At 34.7% G+C, this 19,297-nt stretch overlaps 1 protein-coding gene across 4 annotated transcripts in view; it reads left to right on the top strand.

The window, feature by feature from the left end:
- HECTD2 (HECT domain E3 ubiquitin protein ligase 2) overlaps window positions 1-19,297 on the top strand; it is a 79,206-nt gene that overhangs the window by 46,338 nt on the left and 13,571 nt on the right. Inside the window, exons 9-18 of one of the 4 annotated variants that reach the window (XM_045438188.1) lie at window positions 638-786; window positions 1,598-1,721; window positions 4,242-4,338; window positions 8,182-8,289; window positions 9,149-9,281; window positions 10,215-10,303; window positions 14,012-14,170; window positions 17,260-17,334; window positions 18,429-18,516; window positions 18,603-18,709. In XM_045438188.1, coding sequence (XP_045294144.1) covers window positions 638-786; window positions 1,598-1,721; window positions 4,242-4,338; window positions 8,182-8,289; window positions 9,149-9,281; window positions 10,215-10,303; window positions 14,012-14,170; window positions 17,260-17,334; window positions 18,429-18,516; window positions 18,603-18,709 — 1,129 coding nt within the window. Of the gene's footprint in view, window positions 1-637; window positions 787-1,597; window positions 1,722-4,241; window positions 4,339-8,181; window positions 8,290-9,148; window positions 9,282-10,214; window positions 10,304-13,143; window positions 13,693-14,002; window positions 14,171-17,259; window positions 17,335-18,428; window positions 18,517-18,602; window positions 18,710-19,297 lie in introns of those variants that run through there. The other 3 variants (XM_045438190.1, XM_045438189.1, XR_006701597.1) reach the window with 3 other exon arrangements.

Genomic DNA, 19,297 nt, shown 5'->3' on the forward strand with positions numbered 1-19,297 from the left:
ACACAAGTTTATTCTCCATAAGGTACCTTACATTCCCCTTGTACTTAGGAACACTGGACAGAACGTCAGCACTGCATTTTGGGAACTTTTAAAACACCAGAATTACAGCAAAAAGCACAAAAGTGTGGAAAACATGACACTGAGTAAATTGTGTAAAGGATACCTGTTTACAGTATGAAAGCTAAAACAAGAAGGGAGAGTGTTTCTTTGTTCGACCTCAGCTGGGAAAATGCACATGTGGCAACTCACATTCTTTGCCCTTCTCCACATCTGCAAATGACCACACATGAAAGCTCCACCAATACCGGTTTTGGGGGTTGCCATTAAATTTTAGCAAGTAGGCGAATTTGCAAATACTGAGTCTGAATAACAAGGATTGACTGCATATTGAAAGCCTTAAAAATGAAATGCTCAAGACTAACTTTATAGTAATTTTGGTGTTTATTTCTTATTTAACCAAGAAACACTATTCAAGGTAAGATTTTGCATCTTTTCAAATGTTTGGCAATTTAAGAAATAAAATTTGAGGGGATATTCTAAAATTGTATGTGTACAGGATGCACTTTGATATCTAACAAATATATTGCCAAAGTAGAAAATGTGAATTTTATTGGAATTATTTCAAAATCTTTACCAGATTATCCCAGAAGAGGTTCAAACAATTGGTAGAGAGATTGCTGCAATTTATTTCCTTACGCCTGTTTCCTGCAAAGCCTGAAGAATTTCCACCTATAACAAAGTGCTCCTGGTGGATCCCATCAGCATCTAAAGTGTTGTCTTTACTCAGTAGGTTTTATGATTTTATCTTGTATTTTGTGAAATATTAGGGACGTTTCTATAAGGATCTCAAAGTACTGTAGAGGCATTCTCTTAAATTTTAAAACTTTCCTTTGAAGTGAAGAGTTGTAATCTACTTGTTTTGATAACAGATTTCACAGTTAATTTATAAGCATGGAAAAGCTTTATGCATTTTATTGGGCAGTGTTCTGTGTTATGGCCATCTGCTGTACGTGACCTGCTAAGTAGTGACCCATAGGGGCGCCTGGGTGGCGCAGTCGGTTAAGCGTCCGACTTCAGCCAGGTCACGATCTCACGGTCCGGGAGTTCAAGCCCCGCGTCAGGCTCTGGGCTGATGGCTCAGAGCCTGGAGCCTGTTTCCGATTCTGTGTCTCCCTCTCTCTCTGCCCCTCCCCCGTTCATGCTCTATCTCTCTCTGTCCCAAAAATAAATAAACGTTGAAAAAAAAAAAAAAATTTAAGTAGTGACCCATAAAGAAACAGGAACATGCATTGATTCCTGAGAATTCCTAGGAGAGAACACACTGACAGGGAAGTGGTGGGAGAAGGTGACCATCTGTGTACTCCCTTTACTATAGTCTTCTAGTCCCACCACAAGTTATTTTGTAAAAGCAAGAAACTATTGGCTGCATTCGGACCATAATTTTAAAACTACCTTTTAACTTCGGAACTACAATTGCTTAAAATAGGAATTTCTAGATAAAGTCTAGAAATTATCTAGATAAAGTCTATCTGGTGTTCTTATTAGAGTGAATCATATGTATTTTGGAAAAGATCATTGTTAGAATTTATCTTTACAGATACTGCAAACAGTTTGGCTCACCCTCCCCTTATTCCTTATACTGATTTCTATAATTCCACATTGGATCACATTGATCTCATGGAAGAATACCACACCTGGCAGAGCTTTGGAAACTCTCACAGGTACGCTCAAAAGCTCATTTTGGTTACTTACCTAAATGAAATACTGTTCAAAACAATGACTGGATGTTAAATTTCTAAAAATAAATTTAAATCTGCATATGACTTTATATATAAACTTTGGATATCCAGTCCTGAAACATCATTATATTTCTTAAGGCATTTTTTTCTTACATTTTGAGTTTATATACATGTTAATTTGGCTTTGGTTTGATTAACAACATCTTTTTAAGAAGGGAAAAGTTGTATCTTAGTATGCAAGTTTCTTATGTCGTCTTCTTCTATATGCTATCATCCAGTACAGTGGTCACAAACTTTCTCTCTAAAGAACTAGATGGTTTGGGGCGCCTGGGTGGCGCAGTCAGTTAAGCGTCCGACTTCAGCCAGGTCACGATCTCGCGGTCCGTGAGTTCGAGCCCCGCGTCAGGCTCTGGGCTGATGGCTCAGAGCCTGGAGCCTGTTTCCGATTCTGTGTCTCCCTCTCTCTCTGCCCCTCCCCCGTTTATGCTCTGTCTCTCTCTGTCCCAAAAATAAATAAACGTTGAAAAAAAAAAAAAAAAGAACTAGATGGTAAATATTTTTGGCTCTTTGGACTATACCAACTCTAGTGTACCACTGTAACACAAAAACAGTGTTAGATAATATATAGATAAATGCATGCATCAGTGTCCCAGAAAACTTTCTATACAAACACAGGTGGTAGGCCATATTTGTTCCATGGGCCTGAGTTTGCCAGTGCAGTGCCTGATCTAACACAGCAATCACACACATGTGCACATACACACATACATTTCATTCCTTTTCTACTTTATTCTGCAGAAAAAGTATCCTTTATACACAATATAAAAAGAAGGGGTGTTACAGCAAAGGGGCTTCACCACAAAGTATTTACTACAATAGTTTAATAGATTTTTTTAAACACTTGACCAAATTCTTTAATACACTGCACCTGTATCCACATTCATAATTTGAATTAAACCAGTGAGACTGTCCCAAACATAATTTAATCCCAGACCATGTGATATCCTGGAGAGTGTGTTTATTCTAAAGGAGATTAAGAGATATAGTGTGGATATAAGTATCCTCAAAACCCCAGATTACTTTATAAATTGGTTCAGTCCACCAGGGACCCTTTCTACTAGAATTGGCCAAAACTATAGACTGGTCTTATGGACATATCTCAGTCCATATCTGAACACTCAGAACCAGATAAGAACTGTTTCTGGGGACCTTGTTCTGTCTGATGGATGTTCTTTTGGCAAAGCTGACTTATTTTACAAAGACACTTTTTTTCTCCACCTTTAATATAATTGTAATGTTGTAGACAGAACAATTCCAAAAGTTACTGTGCATATTTCAGTGACATCTTTTAATACAGAGCTCTTCTAACCACTGGGCTACAGCATTGGTGTACCAGAATGAGTTACAGGGGAGTTTTGATCCTATGATCCTTTCAGTTTGGGGGAAGCCAGCCTGGACTTAGAGGGGGACCTGGAGCCCTAGAGCAAGTCACCTTTGGCCATGAGCAGCCACATCAGTTTATTTGCTTAGTACCATTTTTCTATGTGCATGACTAGGACAAGGTTGAGACACACTGTTTGAAAGTACAGAATAAAACCGTTATATATCCTGCTAAGCTCATTGTACCTGTTTTATTTCCAGATTTTTAGTTAGCACTTAGTGATTCAAAACTATTACACATTAGTACTGAATAGCTCTTATTAATTGACAGTCGCCTCTTGGAGAAAGCTGCTTTATTTGTGGTTCACACTAGGGCTATCTCCTTTTTCCTCATAATGCCTTCTTTGCATCCAGGGTTTGACTGTACTTGAGTGGATTCCAGCTGTAACTGATGGAGTGATTGCAGCCACTTCTGGTGAAAGGCTGGCTCCTGAAGTGTCACAGTTGCCATAGTAGTTCTCTCTAAAGGCATTTCTCTTGGGATAGTTTGTGGCTCTTTTATTAACATAAGATCAGCTCTGATCCAGGAAGGAAGTTAGTTATATTCATGACCTTTGATCATAATGTTGTGTGTCTTTACAAATATATACCATTCAATTCAACTACATCATTAAATACAATGAAGCTTGCACATCAGAAATATCCATGTAATAATGGATTTTTATAATAATTTCCACACATGAATTTTCTGTCCTAATCCTCCTTCATTAGCACTTCTGCCTCCTGGTTTTGATGTCGGCCATATTTTCACAGGTAATGATCTACAGGTGACTATTCATAAACTGAAATTTTCTGTATAAACCATGTAAGTGATGAGCACGTTTCAGAACGTTCGATGTAGCTTGCTCTAGAGGATGAAAGCATAGTGCATCTAGTAATGATCTATGCTTCACAAGGCTGTGGGGATTGAAAGAGATGATACACATAAAATCATTTTGTAAATGGTAAAACACAATACAAAAGTAATGTTTTATATTGTTAGGAGGGGTACCTTAGATTCCCTTAGTATAATTTTGCTAAAAATACACCATTTTGCTTTTTCTGTTTTCATTTGTTGAGCAGGTTTTCCTTCTGTCAGTACCCATTCGTTATTTCTATAGCTGCAAAAAAAATCATTATTCAGAGAGACTCAGAGCAACAGATGATAAGCATCGCAAGGGTAAGCCAGCTACGAAAACGTATTTATGCTGACTATAATCAATATAGTACCTAATTTAATAAATAAATCAAGTGTCTTGTGAATTTTTCTAGCATAATCAGGAAAAGTTCAAAGTAAAATTCATTTTCTAACTCCCCCCAGAAGTGCTTAAACCTATTCACTATACAAGAAAGAGCTAGCCCTCATCAAATTCTCACTGTATTATGAGTAGAGCAGGAAGATTAGAAGCCTCTCACAGATCCAAAGTACTGGGAACTTGTTGGATGCCATTCTGGGGAGACCATATTCCAGGTCCATGGCAGCCGTCAGAGCACTGGTGGGAACTATAGGAAGGCCAGGCGTGTCCTTACGAGCAAACCTCTCAAACCACTGGAATATTCCCTAGGTTTGATGAAAATCCAACAGAAATAACCCGAAAGTTATAAGATGTACAATGTTGGGAAACTGGGAAATAAGTCCAAAAAAAGTGAAAGACATTTTATCGATTCTCAGGGAACCAAAATGCATGGAGACCCATAGAAACTGGGATGGTAGTCAGACTGGCTGAAGGCAGATCGTGCGTTCGGATGAAGTTGATCTCTGGGCCTATCCTTACCACCCCTGCCGCCTGTGGTTCAGCACAGTGCAGGAAAACTACGTATTTTATCTAATAAATACAGATCTATCTAATAGATACTGCTCTGAAGGAGCAGATTTTCTTTTATTAGAATGCTAGACTATATATTTAAATGCTCATATATTTGGAGTATCTGCTTTCATGACACTACTTTAAAAATTAGAAGAAAGGTTGGCTGTAGTCTTCTAAAGATAAAAAGAGATCCTCAGAATAAAAAGAAATGATTTCCATGTCTTGTCCAAGACTATAAAAACAATTCTAAAGTATAAATTATAATACTTCAAAATGCTTTTAAAAATAAGAAATGTTTATTCTTAAGTAATTCAGTTCCCAGAAGGTGAGTATTTTTTTCTGTCACAGAGCAGGACAAAAGATTTGAGTGACTGGTGACATCCCAGAGTCAGCTTACACTGACTATGAGAATATTAGAAGAAACGTTATTGCCTGTGTGTACCAAGGGAGTTCCAAAGCCACTGTACCCCCCTGAAAAGTAAATTTAAACAGGTATATTTGGCATCAGAATTATTACTTCATCTCGGGTAGATATTGGCTCAAATATTAGTCTATAGAGCTACTCATTTTGGCAGTTTCTATTAGTTGCATTTATGCAATTTCATGCCACTAAACCTTGTCTCCCATTAGCATCTTAGTATAACTTGGTTTGCTGGATATTTCCAGTGTGATGGCTTTCCAGGAGGTAGACTGGGAACAGAACATAAATGCAGCCAATAGTTACAATTTTATGCAATTTTAGTACTTTTTTTTTACCTAGGGCTATGATTTTGTACGTTTGTAAAAACAAAAAGTCTGAAAGAGCTAGAAGTTTCCCTTAGTTCCTCTGAGCAGTTTTCTGCTGTGGCACTCATATTTGAAACATCAGATATCTTCTGTGGAACTTTTTTCTAATTAAAACGAGAGTGGCAGCTGTAGACGCTGTCACAGGCGTCTTCCACAGAGAATGGACACAAATGAGTAGAGACTGAAGACTTAAGTGGAATTATGTGTTATTATGGGTGTTTCCCAACATTTTAACTTGTAAATTGTCACACCACTTGGAATTAATGACTGGTGATCATTTTGACCCAAGGACAGAGAGCCTTACAAGTAGTTAATGTAAACAAGAGCTTATCTGAAGTTGCGAAAGAGATTGCCCAACAAAAATAACTTCCTCATCAGACTGTGTCCCAAATTCTACCATTTGGGGGTTACTTCTTTTGTTTGAAGTATTTTCTATTAAATATTAGTTCCTGATGGAAGGAGTAGCCACTAAACCTTGTCTACCATTAGTATCTTAGTATAAATTTGTTTGCTGATTATTTCCAGAGCTATGGCTTTCCAGGAGCTAGACTGGGAACAGAACATAGGAAAGGGGACAGTAGGATACTACCCCAGGAGTATAGATCTTTTTGAGTATCAAAGGGAAGACCCAGAGAAGGAAGAAAAACACTATTAAAAACCTTTAGAGAAAGACAAATACCATGTGATTTCACTCCTACTTGGAATTTAAGAAACAAAACAAATGAACATGGTTCATAAAACGTGGTTTTATGGTTTATTGTTAACCATAAAACAGACTCTTAACAATAGGGAACAAACTGAGGGTTGCTGGAGGGGAGGTTAGAGGAGATGGGTTAAATGAATGATGGGCATTAAGGAGGACACTTGTGATGAGCACTGGGTTTGTATATAAGTGATGAGTCACTAAATTCTACACCTGAAACTAATATTACCCTGTATGTTAACTAATATTTACCCTGTAAATGTGAAACTAAAAAAAAATAATAATTTTTTTAATTGGAGTGTAACTGACAAATGGTATCCTATTCGTTTTCAATGTATATCATAGTAATTCGATATTTTTACCCATTATGAAATGATCGCCATGATAAGTCTAGTTGCCATCTGTCACCATATGAAGTTTTTACAGTGTCATGACTATATTCCCTATGCTGTACGTTATATCACTTAGACAAATAAATTTTTAAAAAGAATAAAATTTCTAAAATAGGAAACAAAAATAAAAAGTAAAAGTCTTTAGAATTGGAAATACAGAGATGAAGTGCTCTGAATTAGAGTGTTTTATTATAGCAATCTATAAAATCATGAGTATAGTGTTATGTAGATTTTTGGTATTAACATTTTATCTACTAAAGCACTTTGCTGCATGTATTTAAAATGTCTGAAATGTTCATCTCTAGTCTGTAGAGTAATTTTCCTTTGCTACCAAAGAAGATGAAGTAGTCTGATAAAAATTATTTAGATAAATTATATAAAATTAATTAAATAAATTATACAAGCTTGTAGATGCTATATGATAAATATTTATGTATTTCTAATAGATATCTTTAATGTTTTTTACATACTCGTTACTTATATTTTGAAAAACCATGAAAAAAAGATTTTTTTAAATTACATTTCCATTAGCCAAACATAACAATTGTTAATATTTTGGTAAATTTTCTTCTGCTATTCCTTCTCTGTATTATTTTTAAAAGGCAATAGAGTTGAAACCATTTTGTATACACACTTTTGTTCCCTTATTTTTTCACTTGTACCTTTCTTGAATATTTTCATGGTATTTATATAATTATAACCATCCATTTTAATAGTATTAGATTCCATTATATAAATACATATATAGAATATTTCTAAAGTTCCACTTTTATAGGTGATGCTGTGATGAACATCTCACTGTATAAAATAGTTTTTGTGTTTAGAATTCCCAGAATTGGAATTATTGGGACAAAGGGTATGGACCTTATTAATGTTTCTGATAAACGTTGACATATTATTTTCTAAAAGTAGACTAATTGTGCTTTTAGAGTAAATTCAGTACTATTTAAAAAGCTTAAGCCAAGCTTGTCATCAGTAGTATGTACCTCATTTCAAATGTTCCCACTTTGTTTGTATCTATTGGACAGAAAGACTTACCATTTAAAACATGAGACATATGGAAACTGATATGCAACATACTTTACTATAGAAGGTGAATTATTTTTGGTCCTCCCTTTTGGACCCCGTTTGGTTATCATTATTTCAAAATGAAAAAAATATATAAATATATAATAATAATAATTTGTATAATTGAGTTTATGAAAATATTTATATGAGAGAGGGCATAGAGAAGGATACAACTGATTTTTAGTCAAGTGCTTAAATGTTTTAAATGAAATTATAGTCTAAGTAAAAACTAAAAAGTAAAATGTTTGCTTTTCTTTTTTAATCAGCAAAGTCTGGTGGATAAAGTATCTCGAAGACAGAGACCTGATATGAACATGCTATTTCTAAATATGAAAGTAAGACGGACACACCTGGTTAGTGATTCGCTTGATGAGGTATAGATCATTTATTCCAACATGGAACTAATTGATTAAAACTTTAAATAAATTCTACAACATGGTGTATTACTGAAATCTTAGTAATCTGTTTTTCATTTCTGTATGCCAGTAGGTGTGCATCCTTATATTTTGATACCATAGTTAAAATCAGTCGTGTGTTCACAATTAAGCCTTATGTTCATTATTTATGTTTCTTAATGGTTTGTTGTTAACTCCCCAGAAAAGGATTTTGTGTTGAACACTGAAAATGAGTAATTCGTGTTTCTGAATATGTAACTTAGATTCTAGACCCACCTTTGTTACTGGTTGGGTGGGTAACAAGTCATTTTAACTTCTCCAGGCCTCAGATTACTCATCTATAGAGGTCTGACCTACAGGGTATATTAAGTATACTCAGGCTCAGAGGTACTTTGATTGTATGTATATGTGTATATTACAGAGCTTCGTGTGTTTACAGTGCTTCAGCCAGATCTTCATGTGGCTGTTATAAGATAATGGCTGATGTCATTATGTGATTTTTAAAATCAGGAAGGAAAGTTAAAGAAAAGGAAATTAATTATTTTATGATATAACCTGTTAAATTAAAATCTTGGAGGCAGTGTAGGAACCCAGGAGACAGTAACTTTGGGCAAAGTACTTGATCTCTCTTAATCTTTCTCTTAATCTATATGACAGACATAATAATGCTTAATTCACATAGTATCTGACAAATTACTGGATGAATGGATGAATGGAGTGAGTTTTATGACATTGTAAAGAAAGATAAAGATTGCTTACCACATTTCCCAGAATTGAAAAAGTTAATTTCCTTTTTACTGCTCTTTGTTCTTCTCTATAATATAATTTCTTCAAATAGTTAACCCGGAAAAGAGCAGACTTAAAAAAGAAGTTGAAAGTTACGTTTGTAGGGGAAGCTGGTTTGGATATGGGTGGCTTGACCAAAGAATGGTTCCTTCTTCTAATTCGCCAAATTTTTCATCCAGATTATGGTGAGCATTTAATTTTTATGAACTGGTGTTTCTTCATAATTGTTAGATTCAAGTAGTGACTTATTTTTCACCTACCCTATGACTTTATAGGTTTTTTTTTTTTGTTTTTTTTTTGTCAACCAAAAATGTTGAATAATTTAAGGATTTTTGTTTATATTTTTAAAAGTGACCAAATCGATGATCAAAATGTTTGTTACCTTACTGGGAATCATACACAAAATGTATAAAGACTGTAAGTATATATTTGCAAGGCAACATCCACCTCTTTCCTGAATAAATCAAACTCATGAAAATTTGTCATTGAAAAAAGAACATTCAGAATTAGAAACAAGATGGCAGCTTGCTTTACACTAATAGCTGAGGGCTTTTTCGTTACATTGTGAGCCATTTTCATAAATAAGAATTCATTAATTTTTTAAGACAAAAGTAAACTTGAAATTTAAATTTTATTTTTTATTTAGAGAAAACACCTATACAGTCCTTAGTATCTATAAAATATTTTTCTTCAAACAGTTTTAAGTGTTTTTCTTACTTTTTATTTTGTATATATGTAGATATAACCTCTTTCTGGCAATGGAAAATAGAGATGACATGGATAAATTAAAATCTCCAGATAATCCTCATAATTAATTTTGATCATAACTTATAAATTATACATTGTTGTTTTTATAAAAGAAAATCAACTGATTAATTTAGTTTCTATCTTTTTAATGCATATATACCCTTGGTTCAGGATACCAATAAACAGTAAAATGTTCTTACATACTCTTTGTGTATATATTTTATATATTTTACCATGAAAGATGGTTTATAACAATAACTGTTGCTGAAATGTTTTGCTTCTAATAGTTGAGATATCATGTACATTTTTAGTACTTTGATTTTTTTTAATCAGTCATGTTAATGAAATGTTTCTTTTTTTTTTTTTTCCAGGCATGTTTACATATCACAAGGATTCACACTGCCATTGGTTTAGCAGTTTTAAATGTGATAACTATTCTGAATTCCGATTGGTTGGAATTGTATCCTTTAAACTTTCCACTAGGAGGTGCTAGTAGACTAGAAATTTTAAATTTTATCAGAATTTTGGAAAACTTCTCATTAAGTCTTGCAGATTAAATATTCTTGTCAAATTTGCTAATAGACTTTTAATCATTTGCAGTATCACAGTATATCACAGTTATATGTCAGCAGACTTAATTGAAAGGAATTATGAATTTTTTATATTTTTCTCTGAAAACATGATCTCAAAATAAAAACAGTTCTTGTTTCATATATTATTTAAATTATTAGAAAATTAAGATATTTTTAAAACAAAAGTATCTTTCCCATTCATAATGAACTATTTTTCTGTTCTTTTACCTTGTGCTTATTTCACTGAGTTTAATAAATTGAAATTGTGGAAATTAAATCTACGTCTTTAATATTCCCCCAAATCCTGAGACATCCATAAAAATTTTAAATTGGATAGAGTGGGAATATTTAAAGTATATGTTGTTATTTAAAGTGTTTTTTTAATTATGTAAATTAATTTACACCCTCTGTGCCATCCTCTGATACTTCTCCGGTGTATTGAAGATGGCATTCCTGCATTGGGTAGGAGATTGGAAAAGATACCTACCGCATTAGCTCTTTTAATTCTAAGAAATATAATTGTCAGTGGAAGAAAGGAGGGAAGAGTAAATAAGTGAGCTAGCACTGGAGATAACTAGCTTAAAAGAGAGAAGACTATCCACCTTTAAGAAGGTTACCCTCTAGATGGGCAGATGACCACCAATTGAAGGTCATCAATTCTCAGAGTCACATGATTATTTGACACGAAGTGGTAAGGAGTTTGGAGAAGGAAGGGTCAGTGTATTCTTCCCAGGCAAGATAGAGATTTAAAAATGGAACCATTCTATCTGATTAGCACAGGGCTGGAGTGACTGGGAGAATGGCTAGAAAACAGGCTGCATTGTGCTGGGCTTGTTACAGAGAGGTGTGGGGGGCCTTGATTGAAGCGGAGGGCACCCCGGGAGTTAGGGAGGATACCTTCAGCAGTCAGGAATGACCTTAGAGAGGGCTTGGAATGTCTCTTATACTTGTAATAAATCCTGAGGATTGTATATTAAAACTGAGAGAGTAGATGGAAGAAAAGGTAGTAGGGAGAAAACCACACATTAAGAGAATAAACTTAATTTGAAATTTTGTATATGTTGTTATGTCCAAAGGTCTGAAGTGCCAAGTTCCACAAAAGAGAACGCTTACCAGTTCTTAGACCTATGGTTTTATTTTGTATTATCTACAGTAATCGTTTGTTGCATGTTCCAGTTTCATTGAAGGCCTGAGTCACAGATGCTTCTCACTATAGTATGAGTATGAGCTATTTGAATTCCCTGATATATATGTTTATTATACTTTACATTCTTATCACAGCTTAGATTTGGGTGATATTTTGACTTTCTAATGTTTATAATGAAGTATTAGAGCTTACTTAGCCATCACATTTTTAGAATGGTATTATACATTAAGTCATGAGCTTACTAATTAGCTTCTTTGGCAAATAGGCATTAGTTTCTATCCAATCATTACCCAAAAGAGCAAGCACAGTAAGCATATTTACATATGCTGCATATTTCAAGTTAATTTATTAAATCTAAATTAGATTATTATAGCCACTACTATCTCATTATTATGTGTCTTTATCTCACATGCACACACATGACAAAACTATGGAAAGTGAGATTGATGCCCAAAAAGCACGATAATATATAGGAAAAATGTGGGATGGTTGTGAGATCACATGGATTGTGATCATGTACGTAGCTGAGAGATCTACCAAAGGTGAGGAGAAGTAAAAATTGAGAACACACATGACAATTGAGAAGATGTAGTTGGTTCCATAACGTATTTTCACTTTATAAATTTCAGTTCCAAAGATTTGTTGTGCTAGTAGTTCTGACAGCATTGCATTCCAAATAGTTCATTTTTATATACAGTAAGGCTTTGGAGGTTACAAGAAATGTTATAGGGAAACCTATAACAATAATTATAAAATGTTTCGAAGATTGCATGAAGAGCCATAGTATACCAGTTTTTAAAAACTAGAATGGCTTTTACCAAAAAGGGCATTGACGCATGGTATTCAAACCCTACCCTGTTTGCACTACATGATGCCTCCCTCAGTGGCCCAGCAGAACCTCCCTATCCTTGTCTCGCCCCTGCTTCAACCAGCGCAGCTGACTTACTGTGAAATGAAACACTGTACTCTGCATATGAAAGTGCCCTGTAGCAAATCTTATGAGCCTACTCTTAAAAACCTGCCTTCAGAGTTATGATTTTTTTTTTTAATTTTTAATCAAAAATGCTTGGAACTTGTCACTCTGGTAGATGATCATAAATGGTAACTATGATTATATTATGGTCATCATTGTTATTATCACAATTATAGAAGTATGTTATAGCTCATTTTCAGTATCTGTCCCTTGAATACACTGCTCAGTCTCTGTCGATATGGCTACCTATAAAATAACTTATCAATTCCTTAAATTATTATTAACTTTTGTTCTGCCTTAGTAAATTGAAATACTGCTTGTCTTCCAATTAAAAAAATTTGTTTTGAGAGAGACAACACACACGTGCACAAGAGGAAGAGAATCTTAAGCAGGCTCCATGCTCAGTGCAGAGCCCAACTTGGGGCTCGATCTCACAACTGTGAGATCATGACCTGAGCTGAAATCAAGAGTCAGATGCTTAACCGACTGACCCACCCAGGTGCCCCTTCCAATTTCTAAAAATTATTTTCAGTAATTTAGCCAGCTCATATGTTTAGATTTCCTTTTGAGCCTATAAAATTAATGATTTCCTTAATAACTTGATATAGTCTTTATTTGACCGTTGAAATATGACATTTAAAACCCCTCTTTTTGTGGGTTCAAACCCCAAGTTGGGGCCTGTGCTGACTGTCCAGAGCCTGGAGCCTGCTTTGATCCTGTGTCTCTATCTTGGTCCTTCCCCTGCTTGTGCGCATGCTCGCGCGCGCTCTCTCTCTCTCTCTCTCAAAAATGAATAAATAAACATTGAAAAAAAAATTTTAAAACCCTCTTTCAGCAAATGGATAGGTTAAATTCTGCCATATAAGTAATAATATATAGTGGGGCAGGGTTTAGATATATAACATCTATAGCTTTTTAACTTCAGTACTTTGAGTAAACTCCAGGTAATAAAGCCCTTTCAACTATTTCTGTAGGAGACTGATCATCTTATTAGCTTACCAGTAGCATGTGTGTGCGTGTGTGCGTGTATCCATATGGTTTATTCAGTTCAGCTGTCTTTACATAGTCTGTAGTTAGTTTTAAAATAGCAAAATGATCACCAGAATTAGTAGTGTGTTCTGCATCAAGTTCTGAATAAATTGCTGCTACTTATCACCAAAATTGTTTAAATTTAGAAAATGTTTCCTTGTATGTTAAACAATTTATGAAATGTCTGCAGTTGTTATCTACTGTGATCTTAGATGATTTTTTCTAGGGAAATCATCAAATACTGTCACCTGAACCCTTCCCTCTTTTCACATGACTTTTGGTAATCAAGGAATTATATTATGGAAAATAAAGGAAAGGAAGTATGTGGGATTAATTAAAGTTGGTGTTAGATCTGAAAAAACTGTGCAAGAAATATACTGATGCATAATTCAAAACTCATTTGTTGTCATGGATTTTATGTTAATGCTTAACATTCAGTATGCATAGCTTATGGGACTAGCTGTTTATAACAGCATTACCTTGGATATTCGTTTCCCCCCCTGCTGTTACAAGAAACTGTTGAGCCCTCCCATCATTCCTAGTGATCAGAATACACCAGTAGGCATCTGCAGTGTGACCACTGACGACTTATGTCAAATTATGCCTGTAAGTATAAAGTCATTAGCATCTTATTCCTTAATGCTAAATCATCTCTCTTCTACCTGAAGCCTTTCTCCTTCTAATGCTATTCTTATTTTTAAATATGGTTTCTCTCTACCTTTGGAACCCATCTCCTTTTTCGTCTTTCTCCTTCCTCAGAGACACATCACCCACTTTGCAGCACCCCTAAGCTCTTGCAGCATAGTGGAACAGGCTTTGAAGTGAGCTCTGCCACTTATAGTCCTGTGACCTTGGATAGGTTGTTTAATCTTTCTGAACTCTAGTTTCCTTATGTGAACAATGGGATAGCAAAACTTATATATGGAGGATTACATGGGATAATAAAGTTCTTGGTACTTGATTACTTCTGTGGATTCTTATTAAGATGATACTGTGCAGTATCATTAATAGTATCTGCAAAAATGTCTCTAAAATGAAGACAACAAATGAATTTCATGGTACTGTCTCTTATAACATTCCTCAATTCAGAAATTAGATTTCTGATCATCAGATTTAATCCAAGATTAAAATTTAGTAGAGGAGTGGATACTATCCATATCCTTCTGACAAACCCCTATGATCATGTTTTTTACAGCTGAGTTTTCATAACTATTGGTCAGCAGAAAATTCTCAGTAAAGTCTTTGGCAAATAGCCTAGATGTGGAGAATCTCTGTTGCTAAGTATTCCTATGTAAATACCCCGGTGTTTTAATGGCCCGATGAGTTTGGTGCAGGGTTGGCACCTTCCTGTGAAAGTTGAGAAACGCGTCCAGAACACGTGTTTGGTTAGAAAACTACTCTTCATATTCCTCAGTGGGTTGATACCAGGCACATTTTTGGAAGTTAGTTTGGGATATTTTCAATTAAGAGCATAAAACCACATTTTTATTAGACTTAGTAGTTAGAAAAAGTATGATATGAGAGTTTACCCAAGTTAATAAGAAACTGAAAGGTCTCCCTTTTATGGTCTTGTATCTGTAACACACTAGCTATGACTCTGGATGATTCACTTAATTTTTTATTTGTAAAATGTTGGGAGTAGACTGATATCTGAGTTACTGTCTCATTTTAGATTTTTGTGATTTTTTTTGTCGCACATATCCAGTTTTTGTCAAATTTGTTACCAGTCTTCTCATTTTATTACTGGTTTTGGCCAATAAATTGCCTAATTTTATGATTAAAGTTATTCAAATTTGGCTTATTTAGGTCCAATTTTATTGTTGTTGTTGTCAATAATAATGGATATTTTATGAATAACCATACCAAAACATTGTTTTATATTATGGAGCTGAAGATTTCACTGCACTAATTTCATATTCTTATGTTGGCTCTTTAATGAATCAAGATTCTGCGTATACCAGGAGATCAGCTGTAGAAGAAATTAAGTTTCTATACATGCATTAATCAAGATTAAAAGGATGTAGAAAAACTGCTGTGTTAGAGTAGTGGAATGTGGGTAATTTTTTAACTTTTATGAATGGATTATTTATTAATAGCACCTATTAAAAGTTGCTACCTAATTTCCATTTCACATGGGGTAAATATATCCATAAAAATTTTTAATGCTTTTTTATTCAAATCTTTGTTTACCCATTTGTACACTGTATGTTTCTAAGAAGAGTAACAGGAAAGCAAAGAGAAACATGTAGAAGTGGACAGGTTTCTTAATTTAAGGACAGTATATGTGAACACAGGATGAAAAGTACAGAAAGTAAGTGAAATATTCAACGATGGAGCCTAGCGTGTGCTGTTAATAAATACAGTAATAAGTGCAGTAATACTCAACTGTTGCCTTAGACAAAGCACTAAAATTGTCCAGTGGCAACAATAAGAAATCTTCCCAACACAGTCTTGTGAAAATTACATTTGAGAGTGTTAGATGAGAATAGAAGAGACTCCAGAATAACCTTGAATCAGCAACTGTAATATCTCTTCTGCTTAAGTCACTCCCGAATATGTTGTATTAAACAAGACCAGGGTATTCAAATGGTGTATAAAAATAGTATTCAGTATCTTCACACACTCTTTCTTTAATTACACGTTTACAAAATCATAAAAAGTTTATGTGGGTAACTAATATTTTAGAAATAGTATATTATAGTTAAGAGTCTAAGACTGATAGTACAGGTAAAAAAAAAAAAATTCTCCACAAAAATAGGGGTTTGAAACTACAAAGTCTGGAAATAAAGGGCCTGTAGTCCTAAATAAAACAGATCTGAATATATAACATCATGACCTATTAACTTTGTCATTAAAAGTTTCACCTCTGAAAGATGAGAAGTCCTTTCCCTTGGGTTCACCTACTAGTCCCTGGAGTTCTTACAAATTTCAAACTCCCAATTATAATTTTCAGCATCCATAATTTTTATTAATAATTGAAGGATGACAAGCATACCAAATCTGTGCCAGCCTAGATTTGTATAAAATTTTCTGACTTTAATGGAATGGAAAATGTATTATGTATGTAAAATCTAACTATTCTGTTGTTTACCTTTTCTTCTAATAATTTAAAATAAATTAAGCTATAATGTTTTTCATAAAACGTGAAAAATTTTTTAATAATGCATTAATTTTTCTGTTTGTAAATATTTGTTCATGGATAACATGAGTTACAGGAAACTATTTCTTCCACTGTTCTCACTTTTTGGGGGGAGAGGAGAGCACTGTAACAAATGTAGGAACCACTTAACATATATGAACTGTGTGTATTTATGCTTAAAAGATGAATCCTAATACAGCAGATTTTTTAAATACTACAAATTCGTAAGTAGTAATGTTGAAGAAAGCAGTGATTTAGTATGGAAACTGCACTCTTGCTACCTAAGAACAGATCCCAGAGTCATGCCTCCATCATCTCAACTGGATGTTTTCCTCTTATATGACTTTTTCTAGTGAGTTTTTCCAAGCCTTTTATGTCGTAGAAATCACTAACAAACATTTCATTCCCTGGAAAATATATCCCAAATATTACCTTTAGTTCAAAATTGGAGTGTATTGACTCTACTCACATGTAAGTTAACTGAAGTAGACGTGCTTAACTATTTTAGGTAACGTTATTTGATTTAAAAACAAGGGTAACAGATTTCTTTTTACAGGAGTTGGCCCATGGGTTAAGTGAACTCCTATCATATGAAGGCAATGTTGAAGAAGATTTCTATTCAACATTCCAGGTACTATTAAAGGCAAATAGCTTTCTGTTAACCATGTATTTCATATATGAAAAAATGCCATTTGTTATTTAACACCTATCATTAGAAAAGATGAACAAGGATTAGTCAGTACACACCATTCCTTGTCATAAAGGATCTTAACTCGATAAAGCAGAGACAGTGAAGTAGACACCTGTAGATGAGCAGTCAAGAGAGTGCCTAAAGAAATTCCTATGACTCTGCTAGGCAACTGTCATATTTCCTTGACTCAGTTACTTTTTCACAGTTTTCAGCTTCTAAAAATAAGCCTCTCCTTATAAAAACTAAAAGAAACAAACGGGAAGCCTGGGTGACCCTGTTAGTTAAGCGTCCAGCTCTTGGTTTCGGGTCAGGTCATGACCTCATGGTTCATGAGGTCGGGCTCTGGGCTGGTGGTGCAGAGCCTGCTTGGGATTCTCTCTCTCCCTCTCTCTTTGCCCCTCCCTGTCTTGTGCACGCATGCTCTCTCTTTCTCTCAAACAAAAATAAAAATAAGCCTCTATTTTAGCTTCATACAAGAAGATAGGAGCATGGGGCACTTGGGTGGCTCAGTTAGTTGAGCATCTAACTTCGTCTTGGGTCATGATGTCACGGTTTGTGAGTTCAAGCCCCACATTAGTCTTGCTGTTGCTGCTGTTAGCACAGAGCCCGCTTGAGATCCTCTGTCCCTCTCTCTCTGCCACTTCCCCTCTCATCTCTTCCCCCTCCTCCCCCCCCCCGCCACCACCTCTCAAAAATGACTAAATATTTACAAGAAAAAAGTTAGAAGCAGGAACTAATGGTTCAGACCAAAATGGTCTCATTTCCATTCCCCTAACAATAATTGGGAGATGGAAATCAGAGTAATCCACATAGCTCCAAAAGCTCCAAAGACCTGTGTATTATCTAAATGGCCACACAAGTTTATGAACAGCTGTTAGGTGTTTAACTGTATTCAACAGAGAGGATTTGTCCCTGTAGTTTCTATATTTAAAACCAGGAAGAAAACTGTTCTTAAATGTCACAGACCAGTTCACTGAATCCTACTATTAAATTAACCATAGCAGTAAATATCGTGTGTTGGAATCTCCCATCAGGTTTTTCAAGAAGAATTTGGAATAATTAAGTCCTATAATTTAAAGCCAGGTGGTGATAAAATTCCAGTTACCAATCAAAATAGGAAAGGTAAGTTAGACACCATTTCTTAATTAAAATGCATTAATGTTTACCATTTACTTTTACTGTTTAACAGATGTAAAATTGCTTTCCAGAATATGTACAGCTTTATGTTGACTTTCTTCTCAACAAATCCATCTATAAGCAGTTTGCTGCATTTTATTATGGATTTCATAGTGTGTGTGCTTCAAATGCCCTGATGGTGAGTTTAAAACTAACTTAGGCTTTAAATTAGGTTTTGTAATACTATAATATTGACAAATAAGTCCTTAAGTATTTTAATAGATAAGCTTCTAAAATAGAAAATAATTTCTACTTTTTAAAGGTAGAGCTAGAAATAAAAAGAGTTTTCTCATTTCAGCCTTAATTTTCTAATAGGAAAAAAGGCCAGTCAACTCTATTTTTCTTTCCTTGTGCTGTGTCTTATACTGTCTCTTTTGGGGCTTTAAGAATTTTCCTCAAGAGTAGATGAAGAGATCCCATAGGCTCAAGGTCTTAACGGAGTCAACACATAAGCTCCTGGGCGAAAGCCACAACTTCTTCTGATTAAGGAACATATTGAAACTGCTTCTGGCTGCAGCTTGGAGTTATCATTTACCCATAGGAAATAGTTTGTCTTCAGAATCATGATGAACTCTCGTTGGTTTGGCTTGCCTTAGCTATGTGAATATGGGTCAGCTGCTATATAGAACACTGTGTCGGAAATACCCTAAGATAAAAGCATAGCTTTCTAAAGAAGCACTGCTCTCCACCCAAGCTACGTAGGGTGCACTCCATCATGCCACTTGTA

This window comes from Leopardus geoffroyi, chromosome D2 (genome assembly GCF_018350155.1).
Source record: "Leopardus geoffroyi isolate Oge1 chromosome D2, O.geoffroyi_Oge1_pat1.0, whole genome shotgun sequence".
In the NCBI taxonomy this organism is placed as follows: Eukaryota; Metazoa; Chordata; class Mammalia; order Carnivora; family Felidae; genus Leopardus; species Leopardus geoffroyi.